The sequence below is a fragment of the Saccopteryx bilineata genome, chromosome 1 (assembly GCF_036850765.1).
Source record: "Saccopteryx bilineata isolate mSacBil1 chromosome 1, mSacBil1_pri_phased_curated, whole genome shotgun sequence".
Classification (NCBI taxonomy): Eukaryota; Metazoa; Chordata; class Mammalia; order Chiroptera; family Emballonuridae; genus Saccopteryx; species Saccopteryx bilineata.
The window spans coordinates 224,077,442-224,086,893 of NC_089490.1; the positions used below are offsets into that span (position 1 = coordinate 224,077,442).

The 9,452-nt window shown below is 42.4% G+C and overlaps 1 protein-coding gene across 2 annotated transcripts; it reads left to right on the forward strand.

The window, feature by feature from the left end:
- Window positions 1-836: 836 nt before the first annotated feature.
- COX20 (cytochrome c oxidase assembly factor COX20) lies at window positions 837-9,452 on the forward strand. 2 transcript variants are annotated; one of them, XM_066236502.1, is made up of 4 exons: window positions 1,032-1,185; window positions 8,228-8,342; window positions 8,453-8,516; window positions 9,188-9,452. In XM_066236502.1, exons 1-4 carry the CDS (start codon window positions 1,135-1,137, stop codon window positions 9,324-9,326), a joined length of 369 nt encoding a protein of 122 aa, XP_066092599.1. In that variant the 5' UTR covers window positions 1,032-1,134; the 3' UTR covers window positions 9,327-9,452. The 2 variants fall into 2 exon arrangements, with proteins under 2 accessions (XP_066092608.1, XP_066092599.1); XM_066236511.1 differs by lacking the exon at window positions 8,228-8,342 and having other exon boundaries at window positions 837-1,185.

A 9,452-nucleotide genomic window follows, 5' to 3' on the forward strand; every position in this document is an offset into this window, starting at 1 on the left:
CAGCATGACTGCACAATGACACGCTCTCAAACTCAGACATTTTCCCAGGACTACACTTTGAAATATACAAAGAGGAAGCGCGAAATATAAGGGTGGCATACGGTAACCATAAGGACATTTACCTCAGGGTGAACAGAAAAAAAAAACACTGCAAAGGGAACTGCATAGTATTGAGCATGCTGAGAAATTGGCTGGACCCCATCTTAACATCAGATCAGTACAGGCCCACGTTCGACTGATCTCGCCACTACGTAATATTACAGATTTCATGTTAACTCGCTGTCGTAGGGAGGGGCGCACGGTGGACCGCCATCTAACATTAAAAGTGCACGTTACACGCCTTTTTTTGCTTAAACCGCCAAGTCCTTCAGCTCCCTGTAAGGCCGGACAAACGTCCCGACGCATGTTCCGTAGCGAGCCGCTCCCTCCATTTTGTCCCCAGTCACCTTTGGCCGAACCGAGGTGAACCATCTTAAAAGCTCCTAGTACATACTGAAAGTGAAAAGGGGAAGAGGCGGGGGCACGATCTGCCGCAGCTGGGGCGCGGAGCGACTTTGGCTACCGCTGCAGGGTGGTGCGGCCCGCGGCTCGCGGCTCGCGGGGCTCTTCCTGGAGCCGGAAGGACAAAGGACACGTAGGGGACGCGGGCCGCGAACCAGTGCCCGGCGACTTCCGGGCTGGGGGGCCCGCGCGCAGGACAAAGCGGCGGCGGCGCGCCCGCCCCCTCGCTCGCAGCGCGCGCCCGTCGGCCGTGCACGCGAGCACGAACGCGCCCGCGACGGTTAGAAATGGCGGTTGGTGCGGGAGGCGGGGCTGGGGTGGGGAGAGGTACAGTTTTCGAGTGCCAGGGTGCCGTGCCGCCTGCGCCCCGCCGACGTCTGGGTGTGGGGTCGTTTCCCAAGCCCACCCGCTCCCACGGCCGGGGCCACCAGGTCGGGGGGAGCCCCTGATAGAGAAGGTGTGGCCGGTTCAATGAACAAAGGAGGCGGCTCGGGCGGTGCGGACACTGCGAAGCAACAGAAACGTCCCCTAAGATGGCGGCCGGCGGGGGCGGGGGTGGCGCGTGGCTAGCAGGGCTTCCGCCGGCGATGGCCCTCGGCGGCGGGGGGCGGGGCGGGAGGCTGACTCGTCCCTATGGCTGTCGCGCCGGATCCCGGAGAGCCCGGAGAGCCGGGGAAGGGGAAGGTAATACGGCGGTGGCGGGGCGCAAGGCTGGGGCGGAGGTGGGAGCGGGCGGGGCGCGGCCTCCAGAGCTGGGAGACCCGAGGCCGGAGCACGTGACCTTGGCTTCTCTACTGCCTGGGGGGTGTGGAATCTTACTGTGCCCCCTCCCCCGGTATTTTTGTCTTCACTGCCAGGACAAAATGGGAACGGGTGCTACTAATGACTGCGGGTCACTATACAACAGCTAATAATCCTGAATCCTTAGGGGGCAAGTTTTGCTGACCCGGGCCTTGCATTGTAATTTACTAGTAAATAATAGGTGCCTTGGCTTTGACGTTGTACACTTCACAACGCTTAACACGGAGGGATCCTTAAATACTGAGGAATTGGAACTTGGTTGTATTTCCCCGCATTTATATGCAGAGCAGAAGGAGCAGATGAAAACATTGAGATTTCCGCCGGATGACCTTGCTTTCTCGACCTGGCATTGTGTTGCAGTATTGCTACGTGTAACCAGCAGCTTCCGTGGCTGGTATTCGTTGCCTTCCTGCTCTGCCCTCCTCAGTTAGCGTCCACAGTTGTCAGGGTGGGCTAACCTATAAACTGGGTAATTTCACCTCTCTGCTTAAATGCTGGTCTTAGCACATTGCTTTCACCTTGGCCTGCAATAAGAAAGCCCTCCGCCTGGCCCCTGTCTATTCTGGCTTCTCATACTTTCCTCCAGATGTTCTAAAGCCAAACCAGGCTCTGATTTCCCTGAAGGGCTTCCTGCCTCGCCAAAGCAGACTGAGGTACTTCCTCAGTCTCCTTATAGCTATGTCATTACACTGATTATACCAGAAGTTAATAATTTGTCTCTTCTTCCCTTTGGGCTCCTTAAGAGCAGGGAACTCAATAGATATTAATACATCAGTCATGAACAAAAACCCACTGTGCCAAAGGGCTCCTAAGCTGTAGTTTTAGGATATTCTCTGCCCAGCTTCTCTACTGCCTGGGGGGTGTGGAAATTTTGCTCACTTCTACTTTTAGCACCTAGTTTAGTAGCTAATACTCAGTAGATAGTCTAAATATATATATACACACACACACACTCATATATATATATATATATATATATATATATATATATATATAATGGGTGAATTCATAAATATAGAATTTACCTAGAGAACTTTACTGGTAAACGTGTACTAAATTTCATATTTTAAAGATTCTCAAAAAGCAAAGAATGAGAGCTGATAAAAGAAGTTTTTAAGGGCTAAGTTCTATCAGGTGTGCTAGCTTGATACCTTTCCCATTTTTATCTTAACTTTGCTAATTCTAAAAAGCAATCCATGGGTTGTGGTGGAAATGATCAGTGAAAAAAATTCTTTTAAACTGCAGGCTTTTAGACATTACCCTGGCTGGGCTGGTAATTCAGACACAGCTTATACATTAATTTTATTATACTCTTTCAGGAGCTTTGATAGGTACTAGTGTTTCATCAACAATTTATTTACAAGGATTTTTACAGCATTTTTTCTATTTATCGACCAATTAGGTCAATATTAATTTTTTTCTTCTATTGAAATCTTTTATTCTCAGTGGATTAAACCTCACTTATGGCCATTATATGACAGCAGTTCTTTCCTATCAAAGTGGACAATCAGATAAAAAAGGGATTAAAGCCCTATTCAAGATCCCAGTGGTTCTCACAAAACAATCTAGAAGTTCATGTTTGAAATATGGAACTTTCCAACAATGATACATTTTGCTACACAAAGCATATTCCAAGTAGTATGTGGGATATTAAAAACAAAAGATACCAAGAGTTGTATACATTGAGACAGGCAAAATCCCTATGTAGAATTCACACTCTGCTGGGGGACTCAAAACAAAGGAAATAATTTCCATTTACTGAACCAGCCAGGAAAAGATCCAGGAGAAAGGCAGTGTTGCTAAGCAATAACCATCTAGATACGTTAGAACAGGGGTCCCCAAATTACGGCCCGCGGGCCGCATGTGGCCCCCCGAGGCCATTTATCCAGCCCCCGCCACACTTCTGGAAGAGGCACCTCTTTCATTGGTGGTCAGTGAGAGGAGCATAGTTCCCATTGAAATACTGGTCAGTTTGTTGATTTAAATTTACTTGTTCTTTATTTTAAATATTATATTCCCATTTTGTTTTTTTACTTTAAAATAAGATATGTGCAGTGTGCATAGGGATTTGTTCATAGTTTTTTTTATAGTCCGGCCCTCCAACGGTCTGAGGGACAGTGAACTGGCCCCCTGTGTAAAAAGTTTGGGGACCCCTGCGTTAGAAGAATGTGCCTAGACCAGAAGCCAGGAGAGTGAGATATGCAAGGAGTGTAGGTACCAGATCATTTAGGGCCTTCCCAGCAATGAGTACATATATTCTGAGCATATTCAAAGGCCTTGGAGAGTTTAAACAGAATCTCATAGTCATCTTAGTGGAATCAAGACTTTTTGTGACAGAAACAGGGACAGATAGAGACAGATGAGAAGCATCAGTTCTTCGTTGTGGCACCTTAGTTGTTCACTGATTGCTTTCTCATGTGTGCCTTGACCCAGGGACTACAGCAGAGCAAGTGATCCTCTTGCTCAAGCCAGTGACCTCAGGGTTTTGAACCTGGGTCTCTGCATCTCAGTCCAACACTCTTGTCCACTGCGCCAGCACCTGGTAAGGCAGAATCAAGACCTTTTAAAATACCAGGACAGAGGATGGTAGTAGCAGCTGAGAAAGTGAAAAATAGTTGGTTCAGGCTGTATTTGGTTCCTTCCAGACTTGATTTGATACACTGGACATGGGTTTGATGGAGCGGAATCAAGGATGACTCCTAGGTTTTTGGTCTGACAATTGGTTCAGTAGTGATGCCTGAAAAATAATTCTGATTTGGAAGTATTAAGTTCAAGTTGCTTTATAGATCTAGGTATCAATAGGCAGATGAAACTAAAGCTTGGGGAAGACCAAAATTTGATTTATAAATTTGGAAGTCATCTTATAAATGGCATTTAATTGAAAGCCTTGGAAGACTTAAGATTGGAGGGAGGGAGGGGGGCACACTTCAATATTTAGATGTCATCAGAGGAGATGACAGCAACAAATCTGCCAGGAAGAGCCAGACAGAAACACAGGAGACATAATATTTGAAGCCAAGTACAGAAACTTTCAAAAATATTATCTGAGCCACAGTGCTGATGTATCTTAGAGCTGTGCTGTTTCAGAGCCATGCCAGGATGAATGCTATATTGAAGTGAGGGTAGGTGGTTTGTAAGTGGAGAAGCACCTTTAACCCATTTTGCAGTTAAGGGGGCAGAAATAGGGATAGTAAGTTAGGGGCCTTGGGGGTAAGGGAGGGTGTTTTTTTTTCTAGCTGATTATAGTAGAGGGGAAAATAATGCAAATGAAAGAAGGGGTAACTGTACAAACAAAATCCTTGAGGAACCATTAGAACTAGTTTTAAATAGGAACAGAGCCAGTTCATCTTTTGTAACAAGAGAACAATACAGGCACTGAAGCAGATATATTTGGCAGTGGGAAATGAGGTGGTTTAATATGATCTATTTCCTATAAATTATTAAATTGATGTTCTGGCTTAAAAATCTTGAGCTTCTTTTAGTTCCATCAAGGTGAGCTGGTAAAGCTGTATTTCTAAATCAAGCTTAAAAATATATCTAGACAAAAAAAAAATTAGTCTAAAATTTCCTTAGTTTAATGGCTTAAATTCATTCATAACAAGTTAATCCAGCAGACTAACTGGGGAAGAGAGAAATGTTCATTTCCATTTCTGAGACTCTTTTGTTGAAAACTGGTTTATTAGTCTATACTTGCTCCTGGAATTAACAGTAATCATAGTCTAAACCAGTGATTTTCAATGTTTATCTCATGACATAAATTACTGAAATACTGTAGCACACAAAAAATATTTTTTGCCAATCTGACAAAAAAAAAAAATAGGTATAATTTTCATTCCTTCACACCAGACAGCTAGTGGTTTTTGTTTGTTTGTATAATCTAAGGGGAAAATCAGTGCCCCTGACCAAATAAACATTCATTGTGTTTTAAAAACAATTTTGCAGCATACTAGTTGAATATCACTAGTCTCCTTTTCAGGTAAGAATGCTCTGCTAGTAAAGGGAAAATTGTGGTCTTAAATTTTGTTCATCCATACCCCGTTTTAAGTTGCAGATACACAATTAGGGTTTTAGTCTTATTTACTCCCTAGATGTGTGAACTTTGGAAAATGACTCATCTGTGAACCATTTACCCTCTCCATGTATGAAAAAGACCTACCATATTTCCTCATGTATAAGACACCATTTTTTTTTTTTTTTTTTTTTTTTTAAATTTTGGGTCTAAAACGGGTCGGGAACTCTTTTGGCTGAGAGAGCCATGAACACCATATTTTAAAATGTAATTTCGTGAGAGCCATACAATGACCTGTGTACATTACGCATTATCCAATAAAAATTTGTTGTCCCAGAGGACAGCTGTGATTGGCTCCAGCCACCTGCAACCATGAACATGAGCTGTATGGATTGTAATACATGACAATGTTTTATATTTTTAACACTTTGTCTGCGAGCCAGATGTAGCCATCAAGAGCCACACCTGGCTTGCAAGCCATAGGTTCCCGACCCCTGGTCTAAAAACTGGGTGCGTTGTAGGGTTTTTTACTTGCATTCCGTTTTCATGCTTGTTTTGGGGCTTATTGTTGAAGATGGTGATTTGTCATCAGACACAGATGAAGACGAACTAATTGATGGGAGTTTTGACAGTGATGAGTTTTATGATTAACCTTTAGTCCAATAACTTGATGTAATATCCTGCACCACCAAATTCTGGGCCCCAAAATTAAGATGCATCTTATACATGGGGAAATTACAGTAATGGGTTAAATGATACAGTGGAAATGACAGGCTGAGTGTGGGTGTCAGGCTGACTTCCATTCTGTCAGCACTTGAAAGCCTTCAATGTAAAGACCCTGAGCCAGTTTTAGAGAAACTCATTGAGGGTCCTGAGGAATCAACAAGGGTTATGAAGGGCACAGCACTAATAGCCTCCTGCCAGCTGTTTACCATTTTAGACCTGCATTGCTTTCTCATCTTCACTGTCACAACAGGCAAGATTTTTAGTGTGAGAAGCATTGTTGTTCCACTTAGTTGTGCATTCATTGGTTGCTTCCCGTATGTGCCCTAACCAGGGATCAAACCTACAACCTTGGTATTTTGGAACCAAGCTGAGTTAATCTGCCAGGGCTGGCAAGTATATTTTATAAACTTGGTAAAGGACTGGGGTTGATAGCATTTTCTCTGAAAAATGTCTGCAAATTCTGGTGTGTCCTGGGGTGATATGTGGCTCCATTATGAAACATGTGGTCTTTGGTGGGAGGTATGTGGTGCTCGGCGTGCTGTGGCCAACTCCTGATGGCCCCTTGTTTTCTTGGCCAAAACGTGAAAGTCCTAACATTCTACCACCCTGTTTGAAGCTGCTGGTCTCACTTAGTTCTAGGACTCACAAGGCTGGCACTACTAACTACCACCCTCTAGCCCAGGGGTCTCAAACTCAACTCAGCATGTGGGCCGCAGAGCAAGATCACAGCCGTTCAGCGGGCCGCACTAGGTCTACAAAAGGCAACTGTTAAGCAACACTTTTCTCACTGCAGTTGAAAACAAAAAAAAATCAGTACAAGCACAATCGTACATGCAGTTTACTCAGTGTCACAAAACGACCAGAAACTGTAGTTTGCATCACAACTGCTGTTAACTAAGCTAATATCTAGCTAGGATGCTAGAGAAATGAAAAATACAAGTAGGCCCCCTAGGCTTACTTAATTTTATCCAAAATATTTTGAACTTCGTGGATTAGTCTGCAGGCCGCAAAAATTGTTCGGTGGGCCACGAGTTTGAGACCCCTGCTCTAGCCCTAGCATCTTGGGGAAACAGACAGCTTTGGAGGCGGGTGCATTAGTCCTGGACTGGAATTCAGAGCCCAACATTCCCTTCTTGCAGAGCAGCTCACAACCACATCTCCAACTGATGTTCTAGTGGGCTTTTGAGCTGACAGGGTGAGAAACTGAATTCTTGCTAAATATAACTCCAACCTCTTTGAAGATTTGTATTTAAAAGAGCTTTCAAAATTAAAGTCTGCAACATTAATGAGCACCTGCTGTGTTCAAGTACTGTGTTAGGTGTGTGGGGCAGGGCAGTAGGGGAGACCAAAGAAAAATGGCATAGAAGGATCCAAGGCAGTGTATCATTTTTGCTTTATTACAAGCCAGGTCACATTTTATCTTTTCTAGTAGAAGCTTGGGCCAAAGAAGCAAACACAGAGAAAAATACAATCAAGAATATGTTCTTGTTCCGGCCTTTAATCTGACATGCCCCCTCCCATTTCTCCCAATCTGGTTTTCCCTTTTATCATCTATATGCTATAGAACCCTCCTCCCTTTAGGCTGAGACCCTGCCTCACACTGTACTACCATTTAAATGGAAAAGGAGTTTCCCTTTTTTAAAACCTACATATTGAAAACCTGCCTTTAATCAAGTTTTAGAAAATAGTGCCCTAAATTTTCCAAATACAATTTCGTATCAGGCAAAGAGACAAGTTATATCTAATTATCTTTACATGAAATATTTATTCTTAAACAACTGTTCACCTCATCAATACCAATAAAATCTAAAAACAGCATATTAATTTTGTAAGTAAATAGTTAAAATTGAATTTATCCCATTTATGCTTCCCAAACAATTCCCTAAAGGTGTTTAAAGAGCTGATAAAATGTGTTATTTCCAAACTAGTCGATTATCAAATTGTCTAATGCCAAAATCTAATTTAGGCATTATCCATTGGCTGGGGCTTCTGATCAATTAAATTCTCAAACTTTCACACTTTTTAAGATTCAAATGGTTCAGAATGAACAGCAAAACAAGATGTTAAAAGACAATGTAAAAATAGATTCATGGTTATCACATAGCACGTATTCTTGTTTAATCTTTGCCAAACCAGTGTGATCTACATACAGTATTTCCGTGTTCAGTCTAGGTTCTTTTTTTATTCTAGCCCTTTAAGCTCCTAGGAATTTTAGATGTGGAGAACATTCCCTGTTCCCGAGATTCGGTCTTATATGGTTCATTAGGATCTGTTGTGGCTGGCCTTGGACATTTTTTGTTAACTAGTGAGTATCCGTTTTACTCTATGTATAAAAAACACACATCTATGTATGGTGAACAGTTATTTTCTAGATGAAGTAATATGTATAAATAATTATATTGACTTTTTTGACAGGTAGAATTAGAAGATCATGTGATGCTGGCGTAGGAGGATTTATCGTGGTGACTTTAGGATACTGGTATGTGTACTAGGTATTCAAGAAGATCCATGATTATAACAGGTTTATCAGATTCCAAAGCACAGATCTTTTCAGAGCAATTTCCCATTGGGAGACTTCCACCCTCAGTTGTTTAAAAAGGATTTTTTAATGGAAATTTCTTACAAAATGATATTGCTGGAATGCCTTGATCCTTTCAGCATGGGTATATACTCATTTTATACCATTTGTCAAATGAACTGTTAACACCAAGTTACGGTTTACTGTATTTAGGAAGGCCTCAACCCTTTACCTTACCCTTATGCACATTTCACCCCTGCTTCAGCATTACATCGATGTTACTTTATAGGTGTGTTTACGACTGACACTGCCTGGATGACTATCAAATCTCTTTTCTTGGGGTTTTAAAAAAGCCAATCCCAAAGTACTGGTTCCACTTCACTTATGTGAGGCACTACAAGTAAAATTAAGTTAAGCCAATAGAAAATTCTCTTTTATATAAAGCATACCTAAAGAACGTGATCATAGGTATCTTTGGCACCAAACTACCCAAAACTAGCACTCCAAATTAGAATGGTTATACTTTGACTCAGGTTACTCATCTGTAAGCATTCCTAAATTTTATTACTATAAAATGTCAAATGTTTATCTAGGAATTTTATATTAATGACAATTCATATTTTTCTTTTAAGGTTCCACTGTAGGTATAATTACGCAAAGCTAAGAATCCAGGAAAGAATGGCCAGAGACGGAATTAAAAATAAGATTTTATATGAAAGTACCCACCTTGATCCTGACAGAAAACAAACCAACAGCAATAGCAGCCACTGAGCAGTTTCAAGCATGGAGACCCAAATACAACCCCGACACCAGTGTGAACAAAGCTGAGGTCAACTATGTAAAACACTGTGTAACAGAAGGCTTTAAATCTAGTAAATAAAGTATGTGTGAGGTGTA

What these genes read in the sequence shown, in the direction of transcription:
- COX20 (XM_066236502.1), top strand. Translation starts at nt 1,135, where the DNA reads ATGGCTGTCGCGCCGGATCCCGGAGAGCCCGGAGAGCCGGGGAAGGGG. An exon ending in GAGAGCCGGGGAAGGGGAAG is followed by an intron (nt 1,186 to 8,227) that starts GTAATACGGCGG and finishes TTTTTATTCTAG; the next exon opens with CCCTTTAAGCTCCTAGGAAT. An exon ending in TGGACATTTTTTGTTAACTA is followed by an intron (nt 8,343 to 8,452) that starts GTGAGTATCCGT and finishes CTTTTTTGACAG; the next exon opens with GTAGAATTAGAAGATCATGT.